We start from the raw sequence: 19,276 nt of genomic DNA, 5'->3' as shown, positions 1-19,276 counted from the left end.
GACTATGCGCTAAATCAGGGAGAAATGCGTCAATGCCTTGCTAACTATATCAGCTGGATGTTTTTATATTTCCCTGTAGTAGAGCTGCTACATCGGAGTGTGGCTGTCCAGATTTGTTTGTTTGTTTACATGGGCTGTTGTATAGCCTCAACTTCCACTTTACAAAAAAACTAATCCAAGACCACTACAGCTTCCCTCTGAAGTTCACGATTGATATATAGGAGCCACCACTGACATTTTACTTTGAAAGATGATTGTCATCCTCATCCTTGCTTCATTACTTGTAGAGACACTGATCTGAAATATATATGCAGCCAGTGCAGTTGAAAACCTGACCATTATGTACAAAGGGCTCAGTGATTCTCCAATGACAGCTGCCATATTTCTTTTTCTTCACCTAACTTGAAAAGAATGACAGAGGGAAGAAGCCTCTCGCAGTCAATTTCTGGGATAACTAAATAAAATAGCTTTTTGGTTTTACAAATCAGTGGCACTCATTTGGGAAAAAAAAAAAGATAATAAAAACAGGTTGCGGACCCCTTCACTAATATGCTATGGAGTATGTTGGCGTTTTAAAACAAATAGTGTGCTGACAAAATGTATTTTGACTTCCATTCAAAAAGACAGCCACAATGGAATGTGAAAAATGTCTTCCTTAAAAAGTTAAAGGGTCAGAGTTATATAACTGGTTCAGATCATAAACATGTTTGTATCATGACACAAATGCCTAATAATGTGATGGTCTCAGTCCACGAGGCATAAAAATAATGAGTCACCGTGACTCACGCCGGAAGGCCACAGTTAGACATGTGTTGATAGAGGCCGATGAGTGACAAGCAGCAAGTGCAAGCAAATAATGGAGGCATGACCTAATGACATGTCTCACATCTTTACACATCCACATACTGCAAATAAGACAGAGGAAAATCACCACATACAAAGAAAAGAGAAGAGAGAAAGGGAGGGACGATAATGTGTCACGTCTCATTGATTTCTTTCTATTTTATACTCTCTCGCTGTTGTTGCCAATTGCCAAGTGTTTAACACATTTTTTTTTAGCGGGTACAGAGTAAACTAAATGATATCATTTATGTTGAAACAAGAAAAGAGATAAGAAATTTGTGGAGTTTTTTTTATACCATTTCAGTGCATACTTGGTCCAGGTCCAGGTCCAGCACTAAACCCATACAAAGAAAGACAAATAGTATATAGGAAGAAGCCAGCATATTAGACAGGTTCACTTTACTGTAGGTACACGGCTGTCCACATGTAGGTCAATGTACATCTTTGCCAGCATACCACGGATCGCTATGATCACATCACAAAGGAAAAAGTAGGGATACTTTTACGTTCAGGGCCAATCATCTTTCCCTTTCTGTGCCCATGGTCAATCACCTTTCCATAACCACAGGAAAACTATCCATGTGTGATTACATGCAGACAGCCACAGACAGATGAGGCCACTGTCAGCCTGTCATTCATTATTACAGGATTTACACACGTAATTCCTTCCACAGGAACCCGCTGTCTGTTCCTAACCGGACATGTGGACGTAGTCTAAGAATTTCCCTGTAGGTTTCAACTTGTTAACCACTTGCCCTCCTGAGGATTTACCCCCCTGAATGACCAGGCCTCTTTTTGCTACTCGGCGCTGCACTAATTCAACTGATAATTGCGCGGTCATTCAATGCTGCACCCAAACGAAATTTACGTCCTTTTTTTCACACAAATAGAGCTTTCTTTTGGTGGTATTTAATCACCTGTGTGCTTTTTATTTTTCACACTATAAACAAAAAAAGACGAAAAATTTTGAAGAAAAAATATATTTTTTACTTTCAGCTATAAAAAAATATATAGTAAACTCAAAGTTGGTTATAAATTTAGGCCAAAATGTATTCTGCTCCATGTTTTTGTTAAAAAAAATCCCAATAAGTGTATATTGATTGCTTTGTGTGAAAGTTATAGCATCTACAAACTATGGTATAGATACTGCTATTTACGCCTTTTTGCTATACAGCGCTGCGCTAGTTTAACGGACAATTGCGCGGTCATGCAATACGGTACATAAATGAACTTTACGTCCTTTTTTTCACACAAATAGAGCTTTCGTTTGGTGGTATTTGATCGCCTGTGCGTTTTTATTTTTTGCGCTATAAAAAAAAGGCTGACAATTTTGAGAAAAAACAATATTTTGGACTTTTCCCTATAAAACATGTCCAGTAAAAAAAAAAAAGAAAAATGTAAAAATCAAATTTCATCATAAATTTCGGCCAAAATGCATTCTGCGACATGTCTTTACTAAAAAAAAAAAAAAAAACACCAATACGTGTAAATTAATTGGTTTACGTGAAAAAGTTATAGCGTTTACAAATGGCGGGAAAGATACTCGGATTTAGGAATTTTTTTTTATACTAATAATGGCAGCGATCAGTGACTTATGGCGGCGATCCGCGACTTATGGCAGGACTGCGGCGGACATTCTGACATGGGGGGGGGGGGACTGACTTGCGTTCACTGACATCCCCAGTGACACCAATACAGTTATCAGTGCAAAAAAAAAAAAAAAAACCACTGACACTGTACTAATGGCACTGGGGAGGAAGGGGTTAACTTTTTTATGCACTGAAAGGGTTAACTGTGTGAGGGGAGTGTTTTACTAGGGAGCGGGGGTGTGTACTGCATGGCGACACGCTGATCGGGAGAGATAAACTCTTCTCTCCCGATCAGCGTGTCAGGAGCTGTCAGGGAACTGACAGAAAGCAGAGCTACTGCAGCCCTGCTCTGTCAGTGATTGCCGCTAATCGGCGGGACACAGCCGGTAATGACCGGCCGTGACCCCGCGACTGACACACGCGGCCAGGATCGGCGGTGTTTTGCAAAAGCACGTTTTAAAACGTGCTTTTGCGCACCCGTGCCGCCCTGCCGCTGTATTTCTACAGTGGCTGGGCGGCAAGTGGTTAAGCAAACCAAAACTGGCAGAGATCTGTGCACACACCCCATGTGACATTTTCAGGCCGAGAAATAGGCTGATCAGACAGCAAACACCACACTGAGTGGAGGCAGGAGGAATGCAACATGTTTCCCTGTTCCTGGAAATAAACAGGTACTGTATTGTTGTGAGCGAAGGAAGAAGTCAAGGTGGTAGTAGACAGCAGGTAAGGTAAATGCTCTTTTAAGAAGATCTACAACTAAACAATTAGGCTGCATTCACACTTGGGCATTCTAAAAATGCAGGCAGAATCGCGAGGTTCTGTCCACGTTTTCATGCCTGACACGCTTGCGTTGCCTTTTTTTTTTCTTTTTAAATGGCACCCCAAATGCAGTGCAATTGTGAATTCGTCACCAAACACGCTTGGCTTAGTGCCAAAATTTGGTAGCTTCTTTGGCCATTTTTCATGCAAAAGGCACTTCATTCAAGTCAAAGGGTTGCCGGGCAAAAAATGCACTAAAACGTGACAGAAAAAAATGTGACCCTATGCTCAGGTGTGAACATAGCCTTAAGCTACTTTCACAGGCGTGATCCGATTAGGTCCGTCTGTCAGATTTTCAGGCGGACCTGATCAGATGGTCCATGTATTCCTATGGACCAGCGAGTTTAAACTGACTTGTTTACACCTACCTACCCCCAATCCGATTCACAAAAAAAAAAAACCAACACGAAATTGAACTTTACTTCTTCGTGGATCACGGTGAATCATATTGAAGGGCAGTCAGGTGTTAAGTGGACAGCCAGGCTTTTTACACCTGACCACCCACAGAGCAGGGCAAGCGGTGTCCACTCTGAATAAACAGAACGGATATGGACCTGTCATCCTCCTGCTCCGCTCTGCTCAACAGGGGGATCAGCGGACAGATCCCCTGCTGAGCAAAGCTGATTCCATCCTGTGTGAAAAGGGCCTTAGTTTGCTTAACTACTGCCTAAATGCGATTGTTACTGGGTCAGTTAATTATGCAATTAACCCTTCTCACTGCCACCACCACCTTTTTGTACAGAGAAAGAGGAAACTCGGCAATATCAGCAATAACACTATGATGGTTGAGATAATCGTCTGTATAGCACTGTCACCGCAGACAGGTTATACAGACGGTTAAACAAACACAGTAGCGCTCTTTTAGAGGCAGGAATTCGTAAGTTGCATTAACAAGCTATAGAAACAGTTCAACACTTTCAGAAAGAAAGATTTATTGCAAAAAGGTCAAAAGGGTGCAATAAAAATATTTACAGAAAAAAGATGTAACCAATATATATATATATAAATATACAGAGAACAATAGCACAGCAAAGAGGTAACAGAAAGGAGCTTAAAGGGTTAAAGTACTTGCCAATCAGCCTTGGGTTAAGCAGATCAGGTTTCAGAGCAAAAGGCACATCTCCCAAGTTGGTTCTGATGTTAAAACAGGAGAATTCTTCAACTTCCACTTTTAGGCCTGACATCCTATTTTATATTCCCCCAGAAGGGGGTGTCTCTGGAGCCAAGGACCAATGCCTCATTTGGGGAGGGATTGTCTGGGCGGAGACCCAAACTAGAACCAAAATCTCTCATAGCTCATAACTTTTCCTAGGCACAAGTAACATTCCACCCGCGGGTAGATTAATATGCAGACGCATCTGAGGAACGGTTAGATATGAAATACATACTTCCAGAGATGTAAGTTTCTGCTTTCCTAGGTATTCCAGTCAGGGAGTGTGACCTAACAAACAATTTGTCTGATCGTGAGCAATTTGAAGATAGGCCTGGTTTTTATGTAAGTCTATCATATTCCAAGATATGAGGCACTGGGTAAAAACGGAGTTTAAAAGTGTTATCTAGTTCCTTACTCCTCTGGAATGTCTTTGAACTCAGGGGAAGGCTTGGGTTATCTTTTTACGATGTGCCAGATTGCTCAGCTTCCCAGCCAGCCCGGCACCCAGCTCAGAGATAGTTTATAGCTCGGAGCTTCCTGCTGTGCCCTGGCCAGCCTGTGACACTTCCAACACACACACACCGACCAAATGTCACTGTGACTCTCAGAGAGGGAGGGGGAGAACGAGGGGAGATATGTTTGTACAAGATGGATGATCCTTTGCCAAGATGGAGGTTGGAGCCAAAATGGTTGAACTGCGTCCATCTCTGTGGCATGATTGCTACACCAAGAACTGAGCGATCAAAGACATCTGAACTGACCTCAGTTCTCGGGCCCACTCTGAACAGAGAGCGGTGAGTATCAGTCACTGCTCTGTGCTCTACCACTCCTGCACCCACTGGAGCACTGGACCATTGAGCGATGTGCTAAGAGGTTAAGCCAGCTGCTGGTCCAGCATCTCAGCAGATCCTAATATTATTGTCGGGATCTCCGCAGAGCCTGGACAAGTTCTGTTTTGTCAGCCGACAGTGGACTGCAGCAAGAGTGTAGACTTTGAAGAACTAAGTGCAAATGTGCAATTATGTAAATAATATACTGTACTATAAAAGAGCAAATCCAGAAACAACTAAAAATCAGTAAACTTCTAATGCTATCCAGGCCAAATAGCAGGTGTGCCAATATCAAGTACCTTGGAGCAGCACAATGGCCTTTTGACGCAAGATCCTGTGCTGTGCTTCTTCACTATGTGTTGATCACAACTGACAGTACTTCAGTTTAGACTACTGACTCCCAAAAGCAATACTGGTTCCAGGACAAGAGGATCACTGCTGTGGAGGTATGTTCTGCTCCAAAATCAGCACAAAGTCCAGGAATAATGCTGGTGCACAGCTTCGTATCTGCATTTTTCCTAGGAGGTTTTTTGTGCATTTTTGATGTGTGTTGACATTTTAGTGTCTTTCATGTGGCCAAAGAAAGTAAAATAAAGTATAGGTTGCTAGGGGGTTGGGGCTTGTTTTCATGTGCTAAAAAGGCCAAAAATACATGCTACATGTGTATTTCCATGTAGCCATTGAAGTAATTGAATGCACAGCAGCTCTCAAAAGAACAGAACGACAATCCTCTCACTGTACATTAATGTGCATTAAGCAATGCACATTAAATTGCAGTTGTATGAACAAAGTCTTCCAGCACCAATTAAGACCTGAGATGTAACATGCGACAGAAAGAAATTTCACTATATTACAACTTCCACTAACCACTATTTCATTCCAAACACAAAATAACAGACATATGAACTTTGTGAATGTGACAAGACTGACTGTGATACCCTTTCAAAGACATTTATGTAATAGTTCCTGTCCAGACCAACACAGAAATAAAGAATCCACAACACAGTGATACACAGTCGGCCATGACAAGAAAAGTACAGCAAAGGCTACTGAAGAGCGTGATCCAAAACTAACACAACTTAACAAATGGTCCGGCTCTGAGAAATCTAGGTCACAGACCAAAAGAAGTACATTAAAAAAAACCATCTGTTGGATTCAGCATTCTAGGTATATACTGCTCAATTACTGAAACAGGTAAGTGCAGTGTTTTGCTGATAGCTCGGAATCTGCCGAAACTTGCTTAGCTGAACTCCAAAAGTGCAGAAACCATCAGAATAAATCTCCTTCCAAGATGTTACAAGAATGGAATTGCTATTCCAAAGAAGCACTTTTTATGCATATTTCTTTTGTAAGGGTTTTTTCAGGGGGAAAAAAAAACGGTTCTCAGCTACAGCTAAAAAAATTGTTGCATCATTGCAGTCTGTAGCAAAGAGCTGAATTATTTTTTGCTAACTGACATACTGATGGACTGGAGTAACCCCATCGCAGGTTCTCTCCTCCCTCATTTATAAAATAACACATCCAGGGGAATTTGGTAAAGTGATGACTTTTCTGGCAGTTGCACCCCTAAGGCTTGGTTCACGTCTGTGCGGGTGGTGCCGCTGCGGATCCGCACGAAAATCCGTGCAGCCGCAACACCTGCACAGAAGACTGCGGACCTGCGGGCGGGAGCCATTATTTCTAATGGCACACCGCCCGCACCGGAAAGCGCAACTGTACTGGGAACTGAGGTTCCTGTACGCCTGCGTTTTCAGAAGAAGTGCAGAGACTTCTTCCTTGCGTGTCACGGGGCACAAGAGTCCATTCAAGTGAATGGGCTCTCGAGCCCATGCAAAACGCGGCCTGCACGGCCACATATATGTGAACCAGGGCCCAGAACTACCTGCGCCTAATTCAGACAACTATTAGGCACCTGTTTTGATAACATTACTGTAATGGTAGTTCTAACTACTGTCACTTTAAAGCGGAACTAAACCCTCCTATCCTTTTCAGCCAAGGAAGCTGCCATCATAGCCTCGGTTTGAGCTGCAACTGTCATGTGAACATTTATGACACCAGCCATTTGATGGTTTGACAGTTTGGTTGAAAGCACAACCAATGTGACATTTATCATTCCCAATATGCTGGGAATGTAACTGATATTTTTGAAACCATTAATTTAGTTTAGTTCCACTGTGAGAATCTGTCACTATGGGAGAAACAGATTCCTAAAAGAGTTACAACCAGTCTGCAGATGAAACTTGCAGGAATTAAATCAGAACTAAGCCCATCAATTGAACGGTTTCTCCAAACAGTTACAGTGAAGTGGTTGCAAACTCTTACACCCAGTAAAGTGACTGGTCTCAGGTTATACACAGAGATTAAACAAATCCTCCTACATAAATTGTACTTGTTTATCAGCAGTGTTCTCTTCTCTACATCCATTCAAAGTCCAGAATTTATAAAGCTTGTCTGAGTTGTCAGAAAAAAAGGGAGCAGACAGCTGAAGTTACACCCTGCAGAGCTCAGCGAGAAGATCTTGCTGATTGGAGGCAAGGGGCACACCCCCTTCACATAGCACATAGGTACAAAGCTGAGGTTGTCAATCTGCTGAAGCTCCCTCCACTGTCACCTTTTTTCTCTTGGTGTCTGGAAAACTTGTCAGAAGTGTCTCAGAAGACAGCAGAGGAATGAAGCAGCAGACAGAAATGGCGCTTAGTGCTCTTAATTGAGACAAGAAGACACTATGTATCAAGTCTGATGTTCACAACCACTTTAGGGCATGCAGTGAATGATAACTGTCAAAGCAGCTTGTTCTCTCAACCCAAAGGTTAAGTCATCAAATGGCTGGTGACATAAATGACCCTATGTGCAGCACCATGGAAACTGCAGAGCAAACAGAGGCTAAGATGTCAGCTTCTTAGGCCATAAAGGTGAGGGGAGATCCGTTCTGCTTAAAGTCCATGCCTGAGCAGGTGTACAGAGGTATGCCACTACAGGTACCTCACCCCAAGGTGGTACATGGCTGTGCTTGGGTGGTGATGACACTATCCAAATATGGCAATGCCCATACTTGGGAAATGATTTGTGTCACTGGGTACGCAGAGCCTGATTGTCTCTCAGTTACCCATCAGGCTCTGCCCAACCCTACTACAAAACTCATTGGCCATGCGCCTGTCAGCGTGATGGGAGCAATGGCTGGGAGGTTGGGACCACACTGCGGAAGGTGTGTCCAGTACAAACACTAAAGCTTCAGTGCCTAACACCAACACCTAGAAAGGTACATGATTTGGGCACAAGCACCAATAATTTTGGAGCAGTGTCCCAACGAAATACTAAAGGGTGTCTACAACACACTTTATGGATTCCTCACAGTTTCTCTGTTAAGTTCCTTGCTGTTTTTTATTCCCATTTTATTCCCAAGTGTTCCCCTACTTGCTGTCCCAGTGAGAGGAGGGCAGTGGATAGGAAATGATGGGAAGTTCTCCAATTGGGACAGAGTCAGCAAACACAGTAGAGTGGTTAAGGTTGGAACCACTGAATTTTTCTTTAATGTTGTTCATGGCTTCCTGTACCAGGCCCTGTCCCTCTTATTTTTTGCCCTGGGATAAAAAGTATGGGGAACGTTCCCCATTGAATGCACATTCTGCATACACTTCCTCACTTTATTGAAAAATTTTGGCCCCATATATGGCTGAATACTATAGTAAAACTGTAAACTCTTTTCTGAATTCACACAAAGGGCTAGGTATGGTTGGGTTTTTCTTCAGTTCAGACCAGGCAAATCTATGGGAGTGCAAAAGCAACTAAAGTAGCTCAACTGAACCCGCAATTAATTCCAAATGATCTCAGAAGTGTCATAAACTGATGTCAAAAGCACATTGATGGAATTTTATCAAAAATGGAGCTGCAAAATTTGGAGCAGTTGTGTATGCCAACCAATCAGATTCCATCTTTCATTTTCAATGCTTAAAGTGGAAATAAACCCATTACATTTAACAGTTTAAAAAAAAAAAAAAAAAAGTTACATTCCTGGAATGCTGGGAATGCCAACTGTCACATTTGCTTGTGCTCTCAACTAAACTGTCAAACCATCAAATGGTTGGTGTGATAAATGATCACATGTGCAGCATCATGGCACTTGTAAATCAAACAGATGCTAAAATGACTTACATGGCTAACAAAGGATAGGAGTTGAAGACAGTAAGAGGATTGGTTGCCATGCACAGGTGCTCCAGATTTTATCTACTCCAGTTTTGATAAATTACCACCTTCAAAACAGAACCTTAGTTGCATCCTCTTACCCTAGAACTGCCAGACCACCTCATCAGGATGTCAGTGGAGTGCCCCTAAACCTCGAAATTCCAAATATCTCTCACAATGCAATGTTTGGTGCCTGAGCAACCCATCACTGTGTCTTAGCCCTCTTGCATATGAATAAGGGAGGCATGCTTAGCCCTATGTAAATACCTGTTTCCAAAAAGTGGAGATTTGCACATGAATTGACAAGAGTACACTAGGAGGCAGCTTGGCACCATAAAAATGGGAAGAGGCACTTTCGCTGTCTGCAATACAATAGCGGAATTAGCTGGTTTATCAGTTACCAGTAAACGCTTGTGAATAGGATACATCTATAACTATAATAATGATAAATATAGGATGCTACCACAGTAGACCTTTTTTGTAGTTCCCTGGCTGAAGTTTGTTTAGAACCTGGTTTGAAACCAGCATTAAAGTCAGAACTTTTGACTTTACTGGATGCATGACTTACATTTTGTGACTCTCCAAGTAGTTCAGCTTTAAAATAAATAAAATCAAAAACCACTCTCTAAATAAAATTATATAAACACAATTCCCCACAGCACCATCAACACCTTTACCCCAAAAGATGTACAAAAATTAATAAGCAGAAGATGCTATAAAATAAGTCCTCAATAATAAATAAATCCGTGCAGTCCAAACCCTATAAGTCCAAAATTAGATCAAATCCTTCTCGAGTGATGTGTTCAAAAAAATCTTTCAGAAACTTTCCCCGGTAATATTCCTCAAAAAAAGAAAAATATCACATAGTGTATTATCTTTTAAATTAAACAATTATAAATTATAGGGACTTCATCCCTGGTCACTTCCTGGAGGACAGCAAAGCTGTAGTATGGTATTTCAAAGCTTTTTTAAAGTTGGCAAAATGTAAGCACCTTGATTAAAGGTCAATTTTATGATTTATCTTGGCGGTATCACACTATTTTGTCCCGTATATGCTTATACTTATGTTTGATGGGGACATATGGAGTCTCAAGGCTTTTGGATCCTGATAGTATTATGAAGGCGGATTAAACTGGGTAAAGATCCACAAGAGGACTATCTCCCACCTATCTTTTTGAAAGATATAAAAGCTTCTGTTTTTTGGAATATTGGTAAGGGTATGCATTCCTTACTGCATTTAGAAGTGTCACAGAGTTTGTTTGAGTATGAGCACTGAAGAGTGATTCACATTCACAGTGGTATTTCACTGTTTGGATTCACAGTTTTTTTACTTTGTTCACTTTTTCACTGATTATTAATGTGATTGGGTATTCGCTGGAATGAAGTCACTGTAATTTATAATTGTTTAATTTAAAAGATAATACACTATGTGATATTTTTCTTTTTTTGAGAAATATTACCGGGGAAAGTTTCTGAAAGATTTTTTTGAACACATTATCACTCGAGAAGGATTTGATCTAATTTTGGACTTACAGGGTTTGGACTGCACAGATTTATTTATTATTGAGGACTTATTTTATAGCATCTTCTGCTTATCAGCTTTAAAATAAGCTTGCTGGTTTTACCTTTAACGGAACCTGTCAAGATACAAATATGGGAACTGCCATTACAGTCAATGCATATAAAGTGTTCTGCTGCCTAATAGACAACGCCTTGTGCCATGTCAGTGACTAATGAAGTCAGGGGATTTGGATGACAGCCCTGGAGCTTGTATATCAAAGTCAGCAACATCAGCTTCCACCTTTCTAACCTGATAGATTCCTTTTAAACTTGCCTTAGTGTTGTGCTGCCAGCCTTCACATCCTTGCAGATCAGGGTTGGTCTAAGTTTGGTATCACAATGCCCTCCTGTAAACTTCTCTGCTTTTAGGGTCCTTTCACACGAACTTTCATTTTTTTTCATCAGTTCAGTAATTTTTTTAAAAAAAGAGGTTAATCAGTTTACATCAGTTTTTTACATTGGTTCACATCTACTGCCAATGCAAAAATGGTCCACTTGTCCGTTTACATTCGTTTTTCCGTTCTGTTTTTTTAACGGAACAAAAATAGGGCTTTGATCCGTTCCAAAAAACAGATGTTGCCAGATGAAGATGTAAATGGATGTAAACAGATGATCATCCACTTACATCTGTTTTTCCACAGAGATGCACTGAGGTCTGTTTTTCTTCTATCAACGGATGGATGAAAAACGGACAAACGAAAAGCCTTAGTGAAAAGGGCCTTATTAATATTATTATTATAAAGGATTTAAATACACAGCGCTCTACAACATGAGGAAAGACAGTACAATTAGAGTACAATTTCATACAGTAGGAATCAGAGGGCCCTGCTTGTTAGAGCTTACAATCTATTAGGAGAACTATTGCTATATTTTTTAGATTGTAAGTTCCAAGGAGCAGGGCCCTCCTAACCCTCTTGTATTGTTGCTGTCTTGTCTCCCGTTATATTGTAAAGCGCTGAGCAAACTGTTGGCGCTATATAAATCCTGTATAATAATAATAAATATGCATTTTAGAGTACCGCTTCAGCAAGTCAGGCAATCAGGAATTTCTGAAATGCCATTGCTTCCTGTGAACTCTGGACCCCAGACTGCTGCCTCTGAAGAGCAAGGCTCTATGTTGCTGATATACCAGCAGGTCACCTCATTTGGTGGCGCTAATGACAAAAAAGCATACTAGATCGACATTCCAACATTGTCAGCATGTCTGGCTGTCAGGAAATTCCAAGATACTCTTGCTTCCTAAAAACGCCGGACTCCCCAGCTGGCTGCTGTGATGCAGGAGAATGACTGTGTTGCTCATATACCAGCAGGTCTGTTCAGATAGTACAGAAGCACACACTGTGATTCACTGGTCCTGCCTATCAAGCTGCACATTACCTTGGACATACATGAGAAGATATGATAATTCACTTCACAATCTCAGGAGCTCTCCCCATCACTTCATATGCTCATCCATCATTAAGTGCATGCCGGGTAATTTCCCCATGAGCACAGAACACTGGCATATCTATGCTGCATTAAAATTATACATGCTTATTAAACACTTCTCAATTTGATTGGATCAGATGCAAGGCCCACTTCAGTCTTATGATTGATTACCATCTCCCCAGTGAAACGGTTATAGAATTCCTCAGAAATCGTTTGTACTGTGAGTGCAATCTGCCTGAGAGTATGACCAGCTTTTAGATCAGGCTGCTGAACCTTTTAAATAATTTGGTCATGCACATGTAGTGATTGCACCGAGACAATAAATACAGCTGTACAGTGACTGCATCTGCCAATACAAGATTAGATCTTTCATCCTGTGATTTTTATATTGCTGCACATATTGATCAGGTGGACAAGTCATTTGCTCCTCACAGACTGGCAGCATAATAGATGAAAGCAACCAGAAGTGTAATATACAGACCATTGTCAGCATAGCGGTCAGCAGCTTGCCACCAACAGTACAGGGTCGGCACTGCTGGGTATTATATTAGCCACATCCAGCTAAATTAGATTTTTTCTCCCCATTTCTTACCTCTCATATGAAAAAAAAAAACTTTAATGTTTTGATGGTATTTTACAAAATTCTGCATAAGCCATGCAAACCTGTGTGCAGCCAGCTGGGTTACAGCTTGAAATAGATGTCTCCACATCTCAACGTTTGCCTTTTTCAGATCCTTCTATGCTGAACCAATGTCCCTCCGTTGTTCACACTGTTTTGGCAGACATCCAATGAAGCGTAACAGAACACCATTATAACTTAAAAGATAAGATGCGACAGGAGGTAAATCTGACATAATCAGAAGGACAAGTGTGGTCACCTTCGCTGTTACAATAAGAGGCCCATATTTCAGATGTTCAGTGTAAAAGCCTGCTTAAAGCTAAAGTATGCCCAAAAATCATTTTTGGCCATTTGCATTAAAAAAAAGTTGGCTCTAATGGTGTGACCCATCAATCGCAGATATAGCGGTTTGTTACGTATTATACTGTACTTTTGCTGTTGTGTGCCAGGCCATTCCACTGCCTAAAATCGCCATACTGCCAGGAAACTAGTATGCTGTACACAGCAGTTACGTGGCAAAGCTTCGATACTGTACGTTCCTTGTCTTCCAGAGAAAGGAAAACTACACAGCACAGAAGCATATGATGAAGACGTTTCAGCTCCAACAAGAACCACATAAAAGCTTTCCAAACTAATTCCACTTTTCACTCTCCTGGGCCACTATGGCTGACCTCCTTCTGCAAATATTATTTTGCCTGGATGACTTTGGCTTCACAAATGTCTGAATCTGTAAGTAAGACTGGCCATACTTTAATCATTTTCTTTTTTCATTTAACCAGCAAGTTGAAAAAAGAAAAGAAGAACGGATTCCTCCATCCATACAATTGATGTGGATAGGGGAATCAAAGACGCTATGCTATTTTGTTATAATGTGGCTTTAACCACTAGCCTACAGGGCACTTATACCCCCTTCCTGCCCAGGCCAATTTCCAGCTTTCAGCGCTGTCGCAATTTGAATGACAATTGCGCGGTCATGCAACACTGTACCCATATGAAATTTTTATCTTTTTTTGTGACAGATAGAGCTTTATTTTGGTGGTATTTAATCGCCTTGGGGTTTTTTATTTTTTCTTAAACCAAAAACCACTGAAAATTTTGAGGAAAAAAAAAAAGTTTTTTCTTAGTTTTTGTTATAAAATTTTGTAAATAAGAGATTCTCCTTCACTGATGTGCGCTAATGAGGCTGCAGTGATGGGCACGGATAGGCTACACTGATGGACACTGATAGGTGGCACGGATGAGGAGGCACTGATGGGCATTGACAGGCATCACTGATGGGCACTGAAAGGCAGCACTGATACATGGCACTGTTAGGCGGCACCGACTGGCACTGATAGGCAGCACTGACTGGCACTGATTGGCATTGATAGGTGGCACTGACTGGCACTGATGGATGACACTGAAAGGCAGCTCAGATGGGCACTGATATGTGGCATTGATGTGCACTGGTATGCACGGATATGTGGCATTGATAGGCACTGGCACGTGGCACTGATCGGCACTGACTGCTGGCACTGATGGACTTTGACAGGTGGCACTGCTGGGCTACACTGAACATTAGGGCACACTGATCATCAGTGCCCTGATGATCAGTGTACATGTCCCCTCTGCGGAAAGCCGATTACCGGCTCTCCTCTCCTCACAAGCTGTCAGCGGGACAGCTCGAGAGGAGAGAAATGCCGATAACCGGCATTTCCGTGTTTACATGTGATGAGCTGTGATTGGACACAGCTGATCACATGACCAAGCCGAAATCTTCTGCTCTTTCCGTGATCGGTGATCCGCTGTGTCCGAGGGACACAGCACACCGCCGATCGCCGTGCTGCGCTCTCCCTGAGCCGCGCATGCGCGGTGAGAATGGGTGGACATCATATGACGTCTTCTCAGAACGAAAGAACCACCTTGCGCCCGTCATTGGACTATATGGCGGGCGGGAGCTGGTTAAAAGGAGAACACAGTCTCTGCATTGGGAAACCCTGGGACACACAGTGGCCACCGCACAAGTATCCTAATATGATCAAGGAGAGACATTTTGTATATACCATAACAGGGGGTTTGATACACGTTCATAATGGACTTCTAATGCCAGGAAGCACTAGCGTATTAGGCATTCATTTTGTGATAAGTTGTAATGTCTGTTGGCAAAGATGCCACAACCCCTAGTACCCCTGAATACCTTCAGTGTAAGTGAAAGTACAGGGCAATCTCATGCATGCACAGTGGGGAGTTACCTGTGTCACACCTGGCTCGTACATCCAAGATGGCGGAGCTGGGGATCCGAAGACCAGGAAGAACTGTCTTGAGTAAAGACATCTCTGGACTTTTGGACTGGTAAGTGTCTTTTTATTAAAAGTCAGCAGCTACAGTATTTCTAGCTGCTGACTTTTATTCTTTTTTTTAAATGTAATTTTTTAAAAAGGGACCAAACTTCCTTTTAAGTGCCAAGGAGCAGCTAAAATCTATTTCCCTATCTACCTGCCTGACCTCGCACACTGTCTCCCTACTCTTTAGTGTGCATAACAGCATGGACTAACAGAGCTTAAGAGGAATGTAAAGAACAACTCTGTTATGCACCCTCTGAAAAACACCAGTAAAACCTTAGTGGACCTCTCAGAAACAAACTCAACCTCAGAAAAACAAATTACTCCCTTTCAAAGAGTGAACAGAGAAGTATGGGATAATTTTTTATCACCAAATCATACTTACCTTAGTGGATGCTGCATCTGTCCCCCACCAGCTCTAAGTGTGAGAACTCATCGATCACATGCTCTGACACCACCACCCCCCCACTGTCAGCTAAAAACGGAACACAGGAGTGCAGAATGAACTGCACTCCTGTGATCCTCAGGATAAGTACAGTCAAAACAGCTTTGGCTGTACTTCTCCTTTAAGGCATTTGAAAAGTATATGTATTCATTGAACAAGTCAGAGTGTGTGACTTCTACAGTATATAAAACTAGGAGGGAGAAGCAGTGTGAAATGACATCAGCTTTTGACAGCATTGATGGCAATAAAAAAAAAAAGAGCATCTTCTAGAAAATAAATGTAATAGGGTGCCAGCTAAATGAGGATTTTGGACGTGTAAGGAACTCCCTGGCTGAGTGTTGTGCTCATGAGATGGAGCCGGGCGTTAAGTGAATGGCTGGCATAGGATTCTGCCAAGAAAGCTCGAGCAGCGACGTGAGCTAATGCTTATAAAGCACAGCTGGAAGAGACCCAGGAGAACAGGCTGCTTGTCATCAGTGTCATGGAAAATATGAAACCTGTACAGTAAAAGTGGTACCTTGGGAAGTTCTTCAATCTGGTTGGCATCCAAATAAAGCTCCTCCAAGGTTTTCTCGAATGTGAAAATCTCTTTCGGCACCTGTTCCAGGCTGCAGTGAGAGTAGTCAAGCGAGGTCACAGTTTCTTCCTCTCCCCGCAAACACCGGCACGGCACCAGCCGCACAAACAGGTTCCTCTTCGCAGTCATTTTCAGGCACTGGGTAAAACAAAACAAAAAGTTACAGTTAGTATCAGACTCATTCAGGTATTAGGCCCTATTCAAAGCAGTCTTGCCGCCACTTGAATTTGTCATTTCTCAACATACAAAATTCCCATCACTGCTTAGAAAGCAAGATCCCTTCTCCTGCCTGCACACACTGTTAAATACCCATTAAACCACAGACGCTCATCCATGAAAATCCAGCTAGACAAGTTTGGATGAGGTGAAACTCCATGAATCTGCATCTTGCGATGATAATAATGAAAGATAACAATGCCACATTGTTGAAAGATTTTCACCACTCAGCAGCCAAAGCAGTACGTTTTTAAAGTTACCTAAAAAGACATATTTAAAGTGACTGCCATCTGCTGCAAGCAGATAAAGGCCAGACACCAGAAATGCCGTCACATATCTGCAGGAGCCACCCTGTACCCTGATATGAATAAATGCTGGGCTGTTTTCATTCTAATAATGGGCCAATATGGGAACGGAAAGGCTCAAGCAAGATTTGACACTACCAGAAGTACCAGCTTAGCCATTCAAGTAAGCAGCTGTCTGGTCCAATCAATTGCCAACTCAAGATTATTACTGAATATTGGCACACTGCGATGCCTTCAGGTACCTGCAATGCACTGCGAAATAAAATACTTTGGATATCAGGCTTGGGCTGCCGATAGGAATTTAAGCCTCATATTTGCTGCTACTTACTATTTAACAGGCTGAAACCAGAGCAAGGTGCTTACACTTCATCTATATTGCTAGCTTAGCTCATTTTTAGCATCCAACATCTCGATATGCCCATTTAAAAACTTTGTAAAGTACTGCTTGTAGATAAATGGTGTGCTCTGTATGAAAACTATAAGATTGCTGACCCACTCACAAGCGGAAGAAACAGTCATTAATTTAAATATGCTCCTCAATAGCCATAAATGGTATAAATCTACCGTGTGCACCAAATTTCTTTGCAAACCCAGGTATTACAAAGTAAAAGCATCATCTCTGTGCTGAAGAGCAGAACTATAGCAGGGACCCAGCTGCTCTATTACAGGCTGTCTGCAGAGACCTATGGGAGGGATGGAGACAAGACCTGTCACCCTGCACAAAGATCGAGAGCAGCAGTGACCAGTCTTTATTACCAGAAACAACTGAACAGTGGAAAGGTTTAACATAGGATTCCTGCATAGAACTGGAAGAAATACACAAAAGATGGCCATAGATGAGTAGGTTTTGTTTTTTTTTTTGTTCAGCCAGTGGGATAAAAAAGAAAAAACCCAACAGATTCACCTGTAATGGTTGTGTGCATTGGGCACAGGAAAAGCTGTATGTGGCAGCCATTTTGTTCAGGTCTCCAGTCACTTATGCCATTTTGTAATAAGAGAGACCTAGCTGCAGAGACCTGCCCCCTCCGTCCTCCTTTCAGTTCATACAATACACAAATTATTAGCTGATGCCAGAACCTCTTTATCAGATCTCAGAGAGGCCGAATCCACACTTTAGTCTAGAAACCATAATTAAACCATCAAAATCGTAAGCAGGAGCAATCCCAAAAACAAACAGATGCATGCCAGATCTCACCCATATGGTACGTTCCTTAGCTGAAGTCTCTAGCAATCCACATTTCTGTCTCTTCCTCTGGGCAGAATTCACAATCCCAGTGTATTTCATAACTCATGAATTAATAACAGTACAGCCAGAATAAGGACATATTTACCCCTCTCAGGTAAATTTTAGTGTTTTGAGTCCACACACTGCTACCCTAGAAGTACCAGGAACAGAATCCACCCAATTCCACTCCTGGGCAAACTGGGCATCCGAAACCTGTCATATCTATATTCATTCTGAAGGTAATTTAATGCTGGACCATCATATGCAAGTTAGCAGACTGTAACCTGTAGGTATTTAAAGAAACTTTTAGAAACTGTATCTGGGATACAGTCATAAACATAGTTGCATCCCAGCAGCCACACCGTAGACTGAATGATTGGTCAGATTAGTTCTGTCAACATCCCCCCTTACTGACAAGAAAAGGGAGCTACCCTTGCAGTAGTCAGCTCTCATGTACCATCAAACTGAGGAAGATCTGTCAAGTTATGAGAGCCAATATATCACCTTGCTCATTGACTGAAGTCTGTTGAATCCAGGACTTGCCAGTATTCTAATTTTTTACCCAGTTTGTCTTGCTGTTGCATTGTTGTCTCATTGTTTTCTCTGTAATATTTTTTTTCTGTAAATATTTTATTTGCACCATTTTTACCTTTCCATTATTAAACCATACTTTGAAAAGTGCTAAAACGGTCTCTAATGCCCTAATGCAAACTAAAGAACCCCTGTCTTTTGAAGAGCGCTACTGTAGCGTAAACCTCTGAATATACCTGCCTGTGGTGACAGTGTTTATTACAGATGTTTATTCTAAAATCACAGTTGCTATTGCTAACAGTGGGAACATTTCCTACTCATCGGTCCGACCTGCATTTGTCACATCACTCATCCACACCATCAAGGAGGATGAGGAGTCCACCTCACTGGGATACTAGATTCTGACAGCGGGACATGGCACTATTAGAATACCCTGATCAGTACCTACTGCTAAAAGTTTTACGACTTGTCAAATTAGTCGAACATGAAAGGCCACACTGATCCACATTCACCCAGTCCCTGCTTAACCAGCCAAATTTCGATCCATCTATGGCCAGATAAAACACACCAAGACTGAAGTAAGGATACATATGCCTCTTGTATTAGGCAATATTTGCTTATCCCTGAACTCAG

At 41.8% G+C, this 19,276-nt stretch overlaps 1 protein-coding gene across 3 annotated transcripts in view; it reads right to left on the bottom strand.

The window, feature by feature from the left end:
• The window catches only part of ERBIN (erbb2 interacting protein), a 349,377-nt gene that overhangs the window by 119,138 nt on the left and 210,963 nt on the right, over positions 1-19,276 (bottom strand). For all 3 annotated transcript variants that reach the window (XM_089653472.1, XM_089653471.1, XM_089653473.1), the window contains one exon: positions 16,307-16,504. In XM_089653472.1, the coding sequence (XP_089509598.1) occupies positions 16,307-16,495 (189 nt within the window). In that variant the 5' untranslated portion in view covers positions 16,496-16,504. The remainder of the gene's footprint in view (positions 1-16,306; positions 16,505-19,276) is intronic.

This window comes from Staurois parvus, unplaced genomic scaffold (assembly GCF_062004578.1).
Source record: "Staurois parvus isolate SC_StPar_1 unplaced genomic scaffold, SC_StPar_1.0 ptg000714l, whole genome shotgun sequence".
NCBI classification, from domain to species: domain Eukaryota; kingdom Metazoa; phylum Chordata; class Amphibia; order Anura; family Ranidae; genus Staurois; species Staurois parvus.
The sequence above is the reverse complement of the archived record's forward strand: the minus strand, read 5'-3'. Positions and strand labels throughout refer to the sequence as shown.